The 19624-nt window shown below is 44.9% G+C and overlaps 1 protein-coding gene across 1 annotated transcript in view; it reads left to right on the plus strand.

Annotated features, from left to right (window-relative positions):
* ush1c (Usher syndrome 1C) overlaps positions 1-19624 on the plus strand; it is a 343726-nt gene that overhangs the window by 249426 nt on the left and 74676 nt on the right. The window contains exons 21-22 of the mRNA XM_086007821.1: positions 7762-7824; positions 11067-11108. Of these exons, the coding sequence (XP_085863947.1) occupies positions 7762-7824; positions 11067-11108 (105 nt within the window). The remainder of the gene's footprint in view (positions 1-7761; positions 7825-11066; positions 11109-19624) is intronic.

The following is a 19624-nucleotide window of genomic DNA, read 5'->3' on the forward strand; positions in this document are numbered from 1 at the left end:
TCTAATGGGGCTAAGAATAAACTTAACTTGCTTCAAAGTATTTAAAAATAATAAACCTGTGGAAAAAATGTTTTAATTTTAATTAATTGACCACTTACTGCAGGCTTACGATCCCAGGAAAACCTGTAAAAAAAAAACCTAAGTTCAAAGCGCACGCGCAGCCTTTCCTGCGCGCGCGTTCGACCTCTGAACCCCTTCGTTCAGGGGATCGGAAGTGCCAGTTTCCCGCGCATGCGCAGTGCATGCAGAAAACCGGCACTTCCATTGGGCTTACGGGTGAGTACCCCATGCGTACTCACCCGTGGAGACCCGAATTACTGGGCCATTAATAGAACAAATGCCTTCAGTTTACCCTGCTGCTGTTGCAGTAATATCAGCTGTCTTATTTGGTCTTCTGCTGTGAATGTGGAAAAGGGATCTAAAGGCTCTGAAGCTTATCATGACAGCTAGGGAGAAACAGAAGGCTGTGTTGTAGGAGTGATGCAGGAATGGCATTGGGGGCACAGGTCAGTTAGGTCAGTGCTGCCAGTTTGTCAGTCAGATGTAGACATCATGCTGTGCTGTGTGTGAGTTGTTCTGTAATTAAGGATCAGAAAAAAAGCAGCACACAGCAGATTTCCAGATAATTATTTTTCACAAATTCTCAAAACAGCTCAATATTAATGGCAAAGAGGAAACCCAAACATTACAGGAAGTTACCAACCTGCCTTAACAAACATCTGAAACACATAGAAAGGTAATTTCACAAAGTTATACCCCAGCACTGGAAATTCAGACACATGCTCAGATTCTTGATGTGTGTTTCTAGCGGGCAAGGCTGCATGCTAGGAGCAGCTTTGTAAAGTTACCACTAAAATATTTAACCAATAATAAAGGAAGTGTTCAGTAAATGGAGTGATGGAAGGTGTAATGTATATACCTTTTAAGGGGGGAACTACTTTTTACAGCTCATGTATACTGTAGTACTGGCAGTGACCACACCTGTATATAGCACTGAGTAGTAATCTGTATAGTCAGTTCAACTGTGAGCCACGTTGAGTAAAAACCTGTTGTACCGTTTCTGCTGCAGTCTGTATCTTATTATACCCAGACACAACATTGACGACGAGGCAAGTTCGAACCTACCTGCAACTCTGCATCACCTCCTGGGGATTCGTTCCTGGAGATCAGTGGATTGGAGGTCAAGGCCAGAGACTCGGGCGTCGACCACGGGCAACCGCCCAGTCATCCAGCAGAGACTCGAGAATTGCGGGGGAGGCTGTCGAGAGCCAGGCTTGGCTTTCCGGTCGAGGTGGTCCAGCGAAACGGGCTGGCAACAGGTAGTGCGCAGACCCTTCCCGGACAGCGGTGGGTTAGAGCCCGACCAACCGGCTCAGCAAAGGGCCGAGCAGCGTCGATGGGGGTGAGAGAAAGAGGGCAGAGCGCACAGGGCGCAGCCGGTGTTCAGGGGCCGAGCAGCGTCGGAGAGAGGGAGAGAGAGACGCGCAGAAACCCGCGAGGCGCCGCCATTGCCACGAGGACCGCCGAGTGCGGCGTTGGCAGCAGCGGGGGAGGAAGGAAAGCGCGGGAGACGCCATTTTAAGCCATTGGGAGACGCCATTTTAAACCACACCCAAAATGCCGAAGAGTGGCAGTATCACCGCATTTGACAATGAAGTCGAAGATTGGACTACATATGTCGAGCGAATAGAGGTGTACTGCAAGGCAAATGAGGTGTCAGATGACAAGAAAGCGTCGGTATTGTTAAATTTAATGGGTGCAAAGACGTATGGGTTATTACGAAATCTAGTAACCCCAACGAAGCCAATGGAAAAGAGTTTTGAAGACATAGTAACGATACTACAGGAACATTTAAACCCCACACCGCTGCTGATAGCAGAAAGATTCACAAACGGAACCAGCATAAGCATGAAAGCAATGCTGATTATTTAACAGAACTGCGCAAACTATCGAAACACTGCCAGTTTGGAGCGGGACTGGTAGATACCTTAAGGGACAAGTTTGTGTGTGGGCTTCAAAGTGAAGGAACCCAGAAACGGCTTTTATCTGAAAAGGACCTTACGCTGGAAAAGGCTTTCAGCATTGCGGTATCGTATGAAGCAGCAGCACGGGGCGCTGCAGAGATACAACGGAGACCGCAAGAATATGGCACAAACGAAATGTCATATGCAACAGAGAAGTGCTATCGCTGCGGCAGAACAACACACGACCAGAATGATTGCTGGGTCAAAGACAAAGTGTGCAGACAGTGTGGAAAAGTAGGACACATAGCACGAGTCTGCAGGTCGGGAAAGAAAACCAGCAATAAGAAACCTACCAAAGGAAAGTACAAGAAGGTACATAAGATGACGGAGAATAGTTCAGATGAACAAAAGAGTGATAACGACTCCGAAAGCAGGGAACTGAGTTGTCTGAAACTACATAATGTGATCACAACGGAGGATCACCGAACCATTTGGGTCACTCTCAAGATAGCAGGAGTCCAGGTAAAGATGGAATTGGACACAGGATCAGCCCTAACAGTCATAAACCGACGGGACTACGCGCGGCTCTTCTCACACATACCCTTGAGAGACACACAAATTATTTTGAAGACGTACACGGGGCAAAAAGTCTACCCCAAAGGAAAAATAAGGGTGACCGTTATATATAACGGTAAGGAAACACCAAAACTAGACCTGTATGTATTGCAAGATGGAGGACCACCATTACTGGGACGTGAATGGATCCGGAAAATACAACTGGATTGGCATTCCATACAGGCACTGACTGTGGCTGACAAAAAGGATGACGACGTCACACCTGGGCGACTGTCAAAGATCCTAACTGACGCGAAAGAAGTGTTCCAGCAAGGACTTGGAACACTAAAAGATATGACAGCGACGATTAAAATTGAAGAAAACGCAAGCCCAAAATTTTTTAAGGCCAGACCGGTACCTTATGCGATCGGCCCAGCCGTCAAAGCAGACCTGGAGAGTTTGGAACGTTCAGGTGTACTGTCCAAGGTAGACTGGAGCGAGTGGGCTACACCCATCGTCCCTGTGATGAAAAAGTCATTGAGCAGCACGCCTGGGGAACCAAGGAAGGTTCGCAACTGTGGGGACTTTAAGGTAACAGTGAACCCGGTCCTTCACACCGTACAATATCCACTTCCGCGGATTGAAGATATTTTCGCCTCGCTACCTGGAGGGAAACGCTTCACTAAGATTGATCTGGCCCAGGCGTATCTGCAAATGGAGGTAGAAGAAGCATCAAAAAAATACCTCACAATCAACACCCATAAAGGTCTCTACCAATACAACCGGCTGGTATTCGGGGTAGCATCAGCTCCGGCTATTTGGCAGAGGGCAATGGAACAAGTCCTGCAAGGGATCCCAGGGACCCAGTGTTATTTGGACGACATCCTGGTCACGGGCGAAAATGACAGTGACCACCTTGCCAACCTGGAGCAGGTGCTCACTAGATTGCAGGAATATGGGCTCCGAGCTAACCGCCCCAAATGCGAGTTTTTTAGAAAACAGATCTCATATTGTGGCCACGTTATCGATAAAGAGGGGTTACATAAGTCCCCTGAAAAGATTGAGGCAGTAGTCAAGGCTCCAGCACTGGAAAATGTGTCACAACTGAGGTCGTTCCTCGGGCTGGTAAACTACTACCATAAGTTCTTGCCAAATTTGTCTACAGTACTACACCCACTGAACACCCTACTGCAAACTGGGGTGCCATGGAAGTGGAGTGACGAATGTAGACGAGCTTTCCAGAAGAGCAAAACACTAATCACATCGAAAGAGGTATTGGCCCATTACAACCCAGCATTACCAATTCGGTTGGCATGTGATGCGTCACCCTACGGCATTGGAGCGGTGCTGTCGCACACATTCTCGGACGGCTCAGAGAGGCCAATAGCCTTTGCATCATGATCACTAACCTCAGCCGAGCGTAACTACGCCCAGATTGACAGGGAGGCCCTCAGCCTAGTGTGGGGAGTGAAAAAGTTCAATCACTATCTGCACGGGCAGAAATTCACCTTGCTGACTGATCACCAGCCTCTTGTCTCCATTTTTAATCCGAAGAAGGGCATTCCGGTGATGACTGCGCAACGACTACAAAGATGGTCACTTTTTCTAGGGGCGCACCACTATAAGACTGAATATATAAATAGACTATTTTCAGCTAATGTTGCATGTTAAAAGTGTTCATTGTAATTAGTTTGATATTTAATTGTTAAATGAGTGTTATGGTACTGTTAATCTAAAAGGGGAGGTATTGTAATGTATATACCTTTTAAGGGGGGAACTACCTTTTACAGCTCATGTATACTGTAGTACCGGCAGGGACCACACCTGTATATAGCACTGAGTAGTAATCTGTATAGTCAGTTCAACTGTGAGCCACGTTGAGTAAAAACCTGTTGTACCGTTTCTGCTGCAGTCTGTATCTTATTATACCCAGACACAACAGAAGGGACATGTTACCAAACAAGAATTCTTTTACCTCCCATGAAGCTTACATCCTAGGGTCTTGAGCGAAGTGGCGGTAGGGATTGTGGATGCATTGGTAATAATTTTCCAAAACTCCCTGGACTCAGCAAAGGTCCCGGCAGACTGGAAACCTGCTAATGTAACACCCTTATTTAAAAAGGGCAGTAGACAGAAGGCTGGAAACTATAGACCGGTTAGCCTAACATCTGTGGTAGGTAAAATTTTGGAGTCCATTATTAAGGAGACAGTAACAGGACATTTGGATAATCATAATTTAATAGGACAAAGTCAGCATGGTTTTATGAAGGGGAAGTCATGTTTGACAAATTTGCTGGAGTTCTTTGAGGAAGTAACATATAGGGTGGATAAAGGGGAACCAGTGGACGTATTGTATTTAGACTTCCAAAAGGCATTTGACAAGGTGCCACACAAAAGATTATTGCTTAAGATAAAAAATCACGGGATTGGGGGTAATATTCTGGCATGGATAGAGGATTGGCTATCTAACAGAAGGCAGAGAGTTGGGATAAATGGTTCATTCTCAGACTGGCAATCAGTAACTAGTGGTGTTCCGCAGGGGTCAGTGCTGGGTCCCCAACTCTTTACAATCTATATTAACGATTTGGAGGAGGGGACCGAGTGTAACATATCAAAGTTTGCAGATGATACTAAGATGGGAGGGAAAGTAGTGAGTGAGGAGGACATAAAAAACCTGCAAGGGGACATAGACAGGCTAAGTAAGTGGGCAGAGATTTGGCAGATGGAATACAATACTGGAAAGTGTGAGGTTATGCACTTTGGCAGGAAAAATCGTAGAGCAAGTTATTATCTTAATGGCAAGAAACTGGAAAGTACTGAAGTACAAAGGGATCTGGGGGTCCTGGTGCACGAAACTCAAAAGGTTAGTATGCAGGTGCAGCAAGTGATTAAGAAGGCCAATGGAATGTTGGCTTTCATTGCTAGGGGGATAGAATATAAAAATAGGGAGGTATTGCTTCAGTTGTACATGGTATTGGTGAGACCGCACCTGGAATACTGCGTACAGTTTTGGTGTCCATACTTAAGAAAGGACATACTTGCCCTTGAGTCAGTACAAAGAAGGTTCACTCGGTTAATCCCGGGGATGAGGGGATGGACATATGAGGAGAGGTTGAGTAGATTGGGACTCTACTCATTGGAGTTCAGAAGAATGAGAGGCGACCTTATTGAAACATATAAGATTGTGAAGGGGTTGGATCGGGTGGATGCGGGGAGGATGTTCCCGATGATGGGTGAAACTAGAACTCGGGGGCATAGTCTTAGAATAAGGGGCTGCTCTTTCAAAACTGAGATGAGGAGGAACTACTTCACTCAGAGGGTGGTAGGTCCATGGAATATGCTGCCCCAAAAAGCTGTAGAAGCTACATCATTACATAAATTTAAAGCAGAAATAGACAGTTTCCTAGAAGTAAAGGGAATTAAGGGTTACGGGGAGCGGGCAGGAATTTGGACATGAGTCTAGGTTCGGATCGGACATGGCCCTGTGGGTAGCAGAGCGGGCCCAGGGGCCGTGTAGCCTGATCCTGCTCCTATTTCGTGTGTCTAATTCTGTTAGTTTCAGGAGATAGTTCTGTGATAGAGATTGGCGGTTAGGATCAGATCAGCCATGATCTTATTGAATGGCGGAGCAGGCTCGAGGGGCCGATTGGCCTACTCCTGCTCCTATTTCTTATGTTCTTATGTAAAGCCAAATACTAAGCCATGGTATACATCCTGATTAGATATGCATCTCAAGGTAATTAGTACCATTGCACTGAATAAAAAGCTGTTTTTCAGTGCAATATACAGATCAGAAATCTAGCATTAACTCTCTTCACCCAAGATAAGGTGCAACTTTGTGAAATTACCTTTCTATGTGTTTCAGATCTTTTTAAGGTAGGTTGATAACCTCCTGTAATGTTTTGGTTTCCTTTGTCATTAATGCTGAGCTGTTTCATCCACGCTATTGTAATTCAGAGAATTTATGAAAAATAATTCACTAGAAATCAGCTTTTTTCTGATCCTTAATATTTCAGCTCACTGGCCATGTTCATGATGCATTTTCTGAATTCTCACATAGGTCAATTGGTAAAATGCCTACAATATGGGGAGATGTAAGCCTGACCAAAGTAGGAGAATCCATCTCTCCCTACCCTGTCTCCAGGAGAGTACCCCTGCTACTAGCTGAGTGGTGCAATATCATTGTTGCCAGAACTGTGAAGGATTTTTCTGTTTAATATATCTGCTTTCATGTGTGGAAGTTTATGATGACTGCATAAGTTCAGACCCACCATGTGGAGTACTATCTGCACTTCTGATAATTAATCATTTGAAGGAATATTAATTGTCCTTTGTAGAGTGCTAAGGTGAGAAAAAACAGATGATTCTGAGCATCAGTATTTTAAGTTATGAGAAAATGTAACGGAAAATGTACCGTGACCTTTGGGAAAGAAAAGACTTTGAAATGATCGAATTGAAATGATCAAGATTGTGAAAGGGAGTGACAAAGTTGATCCAGCCAAATTGTTCAGTATGATGAAGGGATCAAATATAAACAGTCACAATTTAAAGATTAGAAAATTAGAAGTAAGAAGAGAGATTTGCAGAATGTTTTCCTCCAGAGTAATAGAGTTATCAAATAAGTTGTCAGGGAAACTCATTGAAGCAGACAGTATAAGTGGGTTCAAAAGGCAATTAATACATCTCCACAAAAAAAGGGTTGAGGGATATGGTAAGAAAATTACTAGGTAGGTTTGAGATCTATCAAAAAGTGACAAGCTTGTTGGGCTAGTGACCTTTCCCTATTCCTAAAAAATATTTTAATGATAATAGAATATTTGTTTTCCTCCATTATAATCAATTCACTGATTAAATCACGTTCTTGTAAATTGCTCATTTCAAAGCCATGGCTTCCTACAATTTCATTAGTAGGTGTTAACTATAAAGAAAAATGGCTTTCTTCTGCTTTTCATTGAGAGTGTTTTCTGTTCTCCTTATGTTGCTCAGCATCCATGTTTGTCTAATTTATATCTCTGTGAAGCACCTTAGGATGTTTTTATACATGAAAGGTGCTATTTAAATATAAGTTGTTGTCTGAACATTAACCTGGGGTAAAAAAAATCTGAAACTTTAAAAAAATTTCTGTGTAAGGTGAATGTGTCTTTGAGAAATAAATGATCAGATTTTTTTCCACTTCATGTCTCAACCGTTGCCACAGAGTGAACACAACATATTCCTGCTCGATTTCTTTTTCCTTTCACAGCAACCAGAGATGTTGAAACGAATGGTGGTCTACAATTCGTCATTTCGTTCTAAAGGAAAGCACGTAAATAATCAGGAACTTTTATCATAATTTCGCATGCATTCTTTTGACATAGACATTCTACATGAAGGAGTCCTTGATTTATCTCCTTCCTCTTTTATGTTGCTCATGCTACCTTCATTTTCCTTTCCATACATTCACTGAGCTATGCCTAGTGTGTGATATGATCGTTTGGTCATTTTATACCCTTCACTAAACATCTTGAAGTCAATTCTCCCTACATGAATTATTCTTTGTGCCCCCCCACAACTGAGTAATTCAAACTGTGTGACAACTGGAGTGACTAAAGCATGCCTACATTCTCTTATGTTTTCTCTGTGTGATTCTAGAAACCAGTACCACAAGTATGTCAAAGTGCACAGAAAACTTTCCCATGAAGATGCACGTACCTACTTTTCAATATCTGTGTAACTTTTCATCAAATTGGCACATCTGTAGGACTCCTATAATACCATGAGGATATTGATTCAGATCAACAACAGTTGAAAGAAAAACAGCAACAGACATAGTAACTAACAAATTGACTACTTTATTCTACCATAATTGACTTTTCATCACTGTACGATGGGACTGATAAAACTTTTGGCGACATTACTTTTTCCAAGCAAATCATAGCTTTCAGAATTAATTTTCCTTTTACTTATGATATTTATATGAGGTCAACTTATAAGTTTATACAGAAGAAGTACCTGCTCTCTTGTTGGCGAAGGATTAGAGTATTTTGAATCGATATGTTGGTAAATGTGCTCTTCAATGTGCAAGTGAGCCACACAGAGCCCACTGGTTCAATACGAGGTCTGTGCTGAGTTAGCTGTTCACACCTGGGGAAGCAGTAGAATTGCTGCAGTTGTCCTCCGCACCACTGGGCCAGGGAGAGTAAACCTAACCCAAGGTTCCTGCTCCTGATCATTATCCAATGACCCCCTGCTGAGAAATGGATATATCAGGTAAGTTCAGGAATGAGCTTAGTTGTGATACACCCATAATTGAATAACACTTATTTTGCTAGATTTTCAACTTGCCATCTGGATGTAAAACTGGACTGTGGTTTGGCTGCCCGTTATAGAAAGTGCCCAATTGTCTTGAAAGTTAAAAAATCTACCCTGTGACTTACACTGTTCTCCTGTCCTCCCTAAATCTCTTCCTCCATATAAACTCTCCTGTTCATATTCATGCCCACCCTCTTGACCTCACCATCTTCTGTCGCCTCGCTCCTCCTGTGGTCTCGATCACTGACAAAGCCATCTCCAACCAGCGTCGTTTATGCCCAAGTCCTTCCAACTACACTTCCTACTGTCAGCCTCTGGAAATAAATCTCTCTCTAGTCGCTTACAATTGCATTTTCAAACTCCCCACTGTCTATCCTCTGGCCCTCTAGTCATAATAACTCTGCAGCTGTTGGTTTGCTCAACCACTCCCTCAACTCCTTGAAGTATTTAACAGTCGACCACTCCAGCCTTCTTCAATGTCTCTCCTCCATTTTGCAGCTCAAGGAGACTGCTCTCACTTAGTTGCACTTTTACATATCCATTTGTAACTAGAGCATCTTCAGCAATGGCTTTTCACTCTACCCTAGTACCTTTACTTGCAGTGTTTTCCCAGAGATCTATCCTTGGCTTCCTCCTCTAGCTCTTCTACATGCTGCCCCTTGTTGATATTATCTGCAGATATGAGGTCAGTTTCCACATGTATGCTGATAGCACCCAATTCTACCTCTCCACCACCTCTATTAACTCCTCCCCCTTTGCCTCTGTGCTATCTGACTACATGTCCAACATCCAACATTGGATAAGCCACAATTTCTTTCAACTAAACATTAGGATGACTGAAGCCATGGTCTTTGGCCCCCACCCCAAACTTTGTACTCTTGTCACCAACTCCATCCCCTTCCTCAGCCACTGTGTCAGGCTGCACCAGATTGTTAACAACCTTGGCATTTTCAACCCAGACTGAGCATCTGACTCCATATTCTTTCCATTGCAAAGATCACTTAATCTACTTCAATAGCATCGCCAGCTTCTACCCCTAACGTAGTCCATCTGCCACTGAAACCCTCATGAATTCTTTTGTCACCTCCAGATACAACAATTCTTAAAACCTACCTTTTTGATCAAGCTTTTGGTCACACCTCCTAATATCTCCGTCTTTGGGTCAGCGTCCATTTTTTTCCTTATACCTTTGTAAAGTTCTTTGCGAAGTTTTTCTACATGGCAGGAGCTATATAAATGCAAATTCTTGTTATTATTCATGAAGAATGGTCACTTGGGAGAGTTACTGGAGAGTGTTCATACTCAATAAAAACATACTCTAACAGCTTCAGGAGAGGAAGAGGGAAAGTTGCTGCGGGGGGGGGGGAGAAACAATAAAACCAGTAGAATTTTCCCATGCTCAATTTGTATTGCCAAATCTCATGAGAGAGAAAAACATTTTCAACACAAATGGTTCTTACAGATTAACAAAGAGTACTGTACTTGGTAATTGGCCTGATAATCAGTGTCCACATGAAAGGCGTGAATACAACCTTTCAAGACAACAATTTCGGCAGCAACAAGTATTGATAGAGGCAAACAAGTTGTCTTATGTGGACATTAACTAGCTCGTCTTGAGAGATGGAATAATTACAAACTGTGTATTAAATAGAGCTGGGGATAGCCGTGTCCTCGTCTTTGGTTGTCAGGTGGAATTACAGCACACTGTAAGATTAGTGCAAATGTTGCCTTCCTGTTATAAAGTGAAATATTCTCAATTTAGTTTCCTTAGTCCTTGTTTCAGGTCTTAAAAGTTGTCTATGGTGCATTTCCTGCAGTGAAACAAAAGAATGATTGACACTTATACAGGAGAAGCCTTTGTGCAATCACCATCAGAAGTATCAAATTTGATGATGCCAACTGTGGTGCCTTTTTTATAGGGAAAATAAGTGCAATTTTCTGTAAGCATTGCACTTAAAGCTATAAGTGAAATAAACTGATGGTTGTACTATTTAATGTAAATGTTATATAATATTTACAGTTACAAAAATTAGTGTGATGGTTTATACAATGATAACTGATCAGTCAGATTATTAATGTGGATATGCAATCTCACTAAACTTGACTCTAATACGAGAAAGAGACAGTTTTTAAGAAGAGTGACCATATTAACAAAATTCTAGCACTAACTAATCATACTGACCAGTGATCATATGAAAATACAAGGTGTTACTTGTAATGTGTGAAGTAATTTGATGTGGTTTCTTGTTGCTGCAGGGCTTCCAGAAGTATGTGGAGGACTTTGATTCTTATTCCATGGTAAGTAATGCAGCAAATTACAAGCTAGAGAGGAGTCACTACAGCAAAGAAATGCCAAACTGCCTTAGGGAAATGGAAGAGAGAAAAACTTGGTAGTAGTTCTTTCTGACTAAAGTGATGTTTATGTTATATTTATAGGTTGAATCCTCTCTGTGCTAGTACAAGAAGGGGACTTGTGTTGTTATAATGCCCATTTTCCTGCTCATACATTCCTTCAACAGTGACTGAGCGCCTACTCATTACACAACAATGACTGTATTTCAAAGGTAGTGTGTTGGTTGTGAAACTGTGAGAATGTGATAAGGTGCTTCCACTGATCTCAAACGTACATCATTGTGGTATCTTGTGCAGAATTCAGAAGTAGCTTCCATTCAGCTGGATAGTGACCCTGCAGAGTTCAGTTTGACTTCTGAGCCGCGAGTCTTAATGAATCTTGGCAGTTTTATATTTGTATCAACCTGACAGCATTAATGCAATATAAAAACACCTCTTGTGAAATCATTCTGAAGGAATAGATGTGCTACTGACTGTTTTTGGTTCTGTAAGAGCTGGTCTACTGGATCATACACTGTAATGGCAGGAGTGGGTTATTGCCATTTAAAGATCAGGGAATTTTTCAGAAAATTTTGAAGGATGCAACTTTGAACTGTTGTGAGAAAGCAGGCACTTATCTTCACACAATGTCAACAAAACATAGAAAATAGTAACTACAAGTATCACATTTTGTTTGCAGCAGACGTTATACAGCCAGTGCTTTGGTTTTACATAAGCATCAGCTATCATGGTCCAGACTGCCGTTCATTGCACTTACACTTGCCCACAGACTTTCTATGGGCTTTTGCACTGGAACTTGCAGTGTTTAGAAAGCCATTTCAGCACAGCGCCCTCTACAGGGGACCTGGAACCTGTGCGAACAGGGCAAGTTACTGTGTATCTCCTTAACTAATCAGATTGAAGAATTCTTAATGAGGTGGCAGGTAGCGGGAGCAGCGGACCTGCGGGAGACGCGGCGGCGGCGAGCTACAAAAGGCAGCAGCGGGGCCAGGAGAGGCCTCAGAGCAGCGGCGGCAGTTGGCGGGAGCAGCGGACCTGTGGGAGACTCGGCGGCGGCGGCGAGCTACAAAAGGCGGCAGCGGGGCCAGGAGAGGCATACCAAACTCCAGTCTGTGAGCTCAGAAGTTGCAGAGAGGTAAAAAGTAATCGGGGTGTGACGTCACCAGGGAGCAGGTAAGTGATTGGTTGGTGAGTATTTCTCTCTCTTCATTACAAGCTTGAATTCTGTGGTGTTAAATTTCTAGGGGCTCTGTGTTGTAGTGAGGACAGTTGGTAAATAAAGCGCCCCAGAGTATACCTGTAACTGGGGTATAGAATACATTTTTAGATTAATTAAAGGAGTAAGTCATGGCAGGAGAGCTCAGACCCGTGTTCTGCCCCTCTTGCTCTATGTGGGAAGTCAGGGACGCTGCCAGTGTCCCTGGCGACCATGTGTGCGGGAAATGCATCCAGCTGCAGCTACTTGTAGACCGCATTGTGGCGCTCGAGCTGCGGGTGGATGAGTTTTGGAGCATGCGCGATGCTGAGAGGGTCGTGGATAGCACGTTTAGCGAGTTGTTCACGCCTCAGGGTAGGGCTGCACAGGGGGTGACCATCAGGCGGAGCAACAGAGGCAGGCAGGAAGTGCAGGGGCCCCCTGCAGACATCCCCCTTTCAAACAGGTATACCAAGTTGGATACTGTTGAGGGGGATGACTCACCAGGGGAAGGCAGCAGCAGCCAGCTTCCTGGCACCAGGGACGCTTCTGCTGCTCAGAAAGGGAGGAAAAAGAGTGGGAGAGCAATAGTGGTAGGGGATTCTATCGTAAGGGGAACAGATAGGCGTTTCTGTGGCCGCAAACGTGACTCCAGGATGGTTTGTTGCCTCCCTGGGGCCAGGGTCATGGATGTCACTGTGCGGCTACAGGGCATTCTTAAGGGTGAGGGTGAGCAGGCAGAGGTCGTGGTCCACATTGGGACCAACGACATAGGTAGGAAGGGGGATGAGGTCCTGCATCAAGAATTTAGGGAGCTAGGTAACAGATTAAAGAGCAGGACCTCAAAGGTTGTAATCTCTGGATTACTCCCAGTGCCACGTGCTAGTGAGTATAGGAATAGGAGGATAGAGCAGATGAATGCGTGGCTAAAGAGTTGGTGTAGGGGGGAGGGTTTTACTTTCCTGGATCACTGGGCCTGCTTCTGGGGAAGGTGGGACTTGTACAAGTCGGACGGGTTGCACCTGAACCAGAGCGGGACAAATATCCTTGCGGGGAGGTTTGCTAGCACTGTTGGGAGGGGTTTAAACTAACTTGGCAGGGGGATGGGATACAGAGGGGAGCTGAAATAGGGGGTGATGTGCTGCCAATTATAGAGAAAAAAACAAGTCAGCTTGGTAGACAGGGCAAATATACAAGGGCAAGGCTGGATGGCATCTATTTTAATGCAAGGAGTCTTGCAAATAAGGTGGATGAACTGAAGGTGTTGATAAACACATGGGAGTATGATATTGTTGCTATCACGGAGACATGGTTGAGGGAGGGGCAAGACTGGCAGCTCAATATTCCGGGGTACAGAATCTTCAGGCGAGACAGAGGGGGGGGGTATAAGAGGAGGGGGTGTAGCAATATTAATTAAGGAGTCAATTACTGCAGTAAGGAGGGATGACATATTAGCAGGTTCCTCTAATGAGGCCATATGGGTGGAGCTTAAAAACAAGAAGGGGGCAAGCACTTTGCTGGGAGTGTACTATAGGCCTCCAAACAGTCAGGGGGAGATAGAGGAACAGATATGTAGGCAAATCTCAGAGAAATGTGCAAATAATAGGGTAATAATAATGGGGGATTTCAACTTCCCCAATATTAACTGGGATAGTCAGAGTGTGAAAGGCACAGAGGGTGTAGAATTCTTAAAGTGCATCCAGGAGAGCTTTTTGAGCCAGCATGTAGAAGGTCCTACAAGAGAGGGGGCGGTACTGGATCTAATTCTAGGGAATGTGGCCGGCCAAGTGGAAGAAGTGCTAGTAGGTGAGCACTTTGGTGACAGTGACCATAATATGGTGAGATTTAAGGTGGTCATGGAAAAGGACAGGGATGGGCCGGAAATAAAGGTTCTAAATTGGGGGAAGGCCGATTTTAATAGGATAAGGCAGGATCTGGCCAAAATGGACTGGGATCAACTACTTGTAGGAAAATCCGCATCGGAGCAATGGGAGGCTTTCAGAAGGGAGATTGAGATCATACAATGGCAACATGTTCCCGTAAAGGTCAAGGGTGGTTCCAAAAACCACAGGGAACCTTGGATGTCAGGGGATATACGAGAATGGATTAGAAAAAAAAGGAGGGCTTTTGGCAGATACAAAAGGCTAAAGACGGAGGAAGCCCTAGAGGAGTACAAAAAGTGCAGGGGGATACTTAAAAAAGAAATTAGGAGATCAAGGAGGGGCCATGAAATAACACTGGCGAGCAAAATAAAGGAAAATCCTAAGATGTTTTATAAGTATATTAAGGGTAAGAGGATAACTAGGGAAAAAATAGGGCCCATTAGGGACAAAAGTGGCAATCTGTGTGTGGAGCCGGAAGATGTAGGAGGGGTTCTAAATGAATTTTTTGCATCTGTTTTCACTATGGAGAGGGATGATGTAGACATAGAAATAGGGCGGGGGGACTGTGATATGCTAGAAGACTTTAAGATCGAGAGGGAGGAGGTATTGGCGGTTTTAGCAGGCCTAAAAATGGATAAATCCCCAGGCCCGGACGAAATGTATCCCAGGCTGCTGTGTGAGGCAAAGGAAGAGATTGCGGGGGCTCTAACACACATATTCAGAACCTCTCTGGCCACAGGGGATGTGCCAGAGGACTGGAGAACTGCTAATGTAGTTCCATTATTCAAGAAGGGGAGTAGGGAAAAACCGGGGAACTACAGGCCAGTGAGCCTAACATCAGTGGTGGGAAAATTATTGGAAAAAATTCTGAGGGACAAAATCAGTCTCCACTTGGAGAGGCAAGGATTAATCAGGGATAGTCAACATGGCTTTGTCAAGGGAAGATCATGTCTGACTAATTTGATTGAATTTTTTGAGGGGGTGACTAGGTGTGTGGATGAGGGCAACGCAGTGGATGTGGTATACATGGATTTCAGTAAGGCCTTCGATAAAGTCCCGCACAGGAGACTGGTCAAGAAGGTAAGAGCCCATGGAATCCAGGGTGCCTTGGCACGTTGGATAAAAAACTGGCTTAGTGGCAGAAGGCAGAGGGTGATGGTCGAAGGTTGTTTTTGTGACTGGAAGCCTGTGGCCAGTGGGGTACCACAGGGATCGGTGCTGGGTCCCTTGCTGTTTGTGGTCTACATTAATGACTTGGATATGAATGTAAAAGGTATGATCAGTAAGTTCGCGGATGATACAAAAATTGGTAGGGTGGTAAATAGCGAGGAGGGTAGTCTCAGTCTGCAGGACGATATCGATGGGTTGGTCAGATGGGCGGAACAGTGGCAAATGGAATTTAACCCGGAAAAGTGCGAGGTGATGCACTTTGGGGGGACTAACAAGGCAAGGGAATACACAATGAATGGTAAGACCCTAGGCAAGACGGAGGGTCAGAGGGATCTGGGTGTGCAAGTACACAGATCCCTGAAGGCAGCGGAACAGGTGGATAAGGTGGTAAAAAAGGCATATGGGATACTTGCCTTCATTAGCCGAGGCATAGAATATAAGAGCAAGGAGGTTATGATGGAGCTGTATAAAACACTGGTTAGGCCACAGCTGGAATACTGTGTGCAGTTCTGGTCGCCACACTACAGGAAGGATGTGATAGCTTTGGAGAGGGTGCAGAGGAGATTCACCAGGATGCTACCAGGGCTGGAACGCTTCAGCTATGAAGAGAGACTGGGCAGATTGGGTTTGTTTTCCTTGGAGCAGAGGAGGCTGAGGGGGGACATGATTGAGGTGTACAAAATTATGAGGGGCATAAATAGGATTGATACTAAGGAGCTTTTTCCCTTAGTAGAAGGGTCAATAACTAGGGGGCATAGATTCAAGGTAAAGGGCGGGAGGTTTAGAGGGGATTTGAGAAAGAACTTTTTCACCCAGAGGGTGGTTGGAGTCTGGAACTCACTGCCCGAAAGGGTTGTGGAGGCTGGAACCCTCACAACATTCAAGAAGCATTTGGATGAGCACTTGAAATGCCATAGCATACAAGGCTACGGACCAAATGCTGGAATATGGGATTAGATTAGACAGGGCGTGATGGCCGGCGCGGACACGATGGGCCGAAGGGCCTCTATCCGTGCTGTATAACTCTATGACTCTCTATGACTAGGTGCACAGACTCTGAACCAGGGACTGTAAATTAGAATAGTGAATTCAATGCCAAAGTATGTACAGAAAGGGAGCTAAAGATAGGGAAAGAAAGATGGGATTAAGAGAGGGAGATAAACGAATCAGAAAGAAAAAGTTTTTAAAATTATTTTTTTAAATCTCCAAGAATAATTTAAATCTGAAGGAATGAGACTCTACATGTAAATAGTTAATTTTCAGCACCAGAGTGGTTGTAGGCAGTAATCACACCGTTAAAAATCCACCTGCACTAGAATGGACAAGCTGTAACTTTTTCTGGCGAGTTTAGTAGGTATCTAGTGGGTAAGTACAGTAACTTCACGCATTCCATGTGTTTCAGTAGCAAGTCTCTGGGCGAGATACCAGTATAGTAAAGCTGCTGGAGGAGAAGGGCAACTCGGATAGCAACTTCCTGATTTCCGTGTTTAACTGCGCATGTGCAGTCGCCAAAGGTTGCTGCCCGATTTATTCTTTAATAATGGTCAGCGCTGATGGCCAGATAACCGCAAAATCCAGGCCCATATTTATTCTGTTTATTATTGTTAGTGCTCCAAATTTTCTGTACAAAACTTTGGGTTACATTTAAATTAACTGCCACAATGATTTTCCCTGATTTGTTAAATAGATGCAAGTTAGTCAGTAAAAGCAAATGGTACAAACAAGTTCATGTAAATAAGGGCAGTGAATGAGTAGGAGCAGTGAGCATGAACAAATTCATTAAAGTAAGGGCAATGAACATAAACAGCTTCATGTAAATGACAATGCAGATTGACAGCTTTGTGTAAATAGAGGCATAGGCCCCGATATGAACTCGGAGACGTGCTAGGAGCCGGGGTGGGGGGTCCGATATCACGTGGGAAACCCGGAAGAAAGTTCAGCATATTTATCAGTGGCTTTTCAACGCAGCCAACTCATTATTATTTTACTTCCGGGTTTGTGGTCCAATGCGTGGCAGCGGGCGCGATGAGGACCCGCATAACGCAATCTCAACTCCAGTATTTAAAGGGCCAATCCGAAGATGGAATTTGGAGGAGTTGGGAGTTTGAAGTAGCAGAAGAGGAAGTTTCAGAATGGATTCCAGACGGGCAAAGGCTGAGCCGCTCGTCAATGACGCCTCCCTTGATGTGCTGCTGGAGGCTGTGAGGAGCCACAGAGGGATACTCTTCCCCAGTAATGGGAGGAAGAAACCAGCTGCTGACACCAAGAAGGCATGGCTGGAAGTGGCACAGGAGGTCAGCAGCAGGAGCGTAGTGTGACGCTCATGCATTCAGTGCAGGAAGCGCTTTAATGACTTAAGCAGGGCAGGAAAGTTTCATATTCACCTACATCTTGTTGTGCGCATCACCCCAACCCATCACTCTACCTTCTCAAGCATACTCCATCACATCACTCTTCACACCTTGCACATCCTTCTCTGTCTGTGCACTTCCTCATATCCCCATCTATCCATCCACCACTCCCACTCACCCTCATCCTTATGCAATTTCACGCCTCTCCCTCATAGTCACCCTCACCAAATGCACTCCATCCATCAGGTGAACACATGCCAGAGAACTGGAGGTGGCCCTCCATGCATTTCTCAACTTACAACCGCAAAGGAGGAGGCGCTGCAGATCAGTGAAGCTTCACCGTCCCTGGCTGTCGGAGATGGGGAGCTCCCAGCTACCTAGCGACCCACATGTCGTACGGCACTCAGTCATGTTGATTTGATTTCAACAGCACGTGAAATAAGATCATCTTCACAATAACTTGTAACATATTCTTAGCTTGCCAGGACTATTTCATGTCTTTTACCTCCGAGGGCCTTCATGCATGCAGCAGAAGTCAGTGGAAGTCACCACCAATGAGTCCTCAGGGGAGCGGAGTTCTTCTGAGGATGCACCGTACAGAACTGATGCACGCCATGCTCTTGCTCAGATACTCGCACCTCAGTGGGACCACGTATGCAGATACTTAGGTTTTCACCTGGTGACTCACTTCACAAGTGAGCAAGAGCAGATGGTGTTGGCAGGGACATCAGTTCAGAGTCCGCATCGAAGGGTGCAGCCCTCTCCAAGCTTTGCTCAGCTGGGGGCCATCGATGAAAAGGAAAATCATTGAGCAACAGCAGATAATGTGCGATGCGCTGACAGGCCTTCCCATGCAGGTGCAGGTGGAGCAGTCTTTGCCAGGGCCCTTAAGGGCTCCAACACCCAGAGGACGCCGGCCAAGAGCATCTCAGTAGTCAGAGCAGGGATCTGAGCAGCCTGCCTCTACATCTGCTCAAGCCACAGGGGTTGCACCATGTAGGAGTAGTAGGAAAAGGAAGAGTAAGTCTTTGTAGTTGCAGAGGCATATGCATATGGGTGCATGAGAAAATGTTGTGTTGTTAAGTTTCTGTTGTTTAGTTAGCTCACATAAATAACATAAATAATATTTTGCATCTCTTTCCCGCCTTGTCCATTCTTGGGTGCTGTGTGGCAAGTCGCTTTTAACTTGTTTGATAATGAATGGGAAGACATGAATTGACAGGGACCAGTGCAGGGGGGGATGGTCAAGGGGTGGTTCATTGTTTGCAGGACTGCTTTGTGTCACTGGCATTGGAGGTGGGGAGGGAGGTGGGAAGAAACGCCATTGCATGTGCTTGTGACATGGGTCCTCTGGTACAACCTAAGTGGACCTTGCATTAATAAAGGCATCCCAAGCAGCAATGTGAGCAGCTGAGGGTGCATTACCCTCATCACCTTCCTCCTCCTCCTCCTTCTCCCCCTCTGAATCGTCTGAGGAGGATCTGAGCTCTTTGCCTTGTTCCTCCTGCAGGTCCAAACCTCGCTGCTGCACAATGTTGTGCAGAGCACAGCAAACCACGACCATTCTGGAGACCCTAGCTGTTGCATACTGAAGGCTGCCTCCAGATCTGTCTAGGCACCTGAAGCGCATCTTCAGCATGCCGATGGCTTGTTTGAAGACACATCTGGTGGTCATATGACATTCATTGTAGCACTGTTAGGCATCATTGTTCGGGTTTCTGACAGGTGTCATCAGCCAAGTTTGAAGTGGGAATCCCTTGTCTCTGCGTAGCCACCCCTTAAGTCTGCTTGCAGGTCCGAAGATATCAGGGAGCTTGGACTGCATCATGGCAGCTCCCCGGGAACTTGGCGCATACCGACAGA

Source organism: Somniosus microcephalus, chromosome 15, assembly GCF_052327205.1.
Source record: "Somniosus microcephalus isolate GS21.2 chromosome 15, FLI_Smic_1.0, whole genome shotgun sequence".
In the NCBI taxonomy this organism is placed as follows: Eukaryota; Metazoa; Chordata; class Chondrichthyes; order Squaliformes; family Somniosidae; genus Somniosus; species Somniosus microcephalus.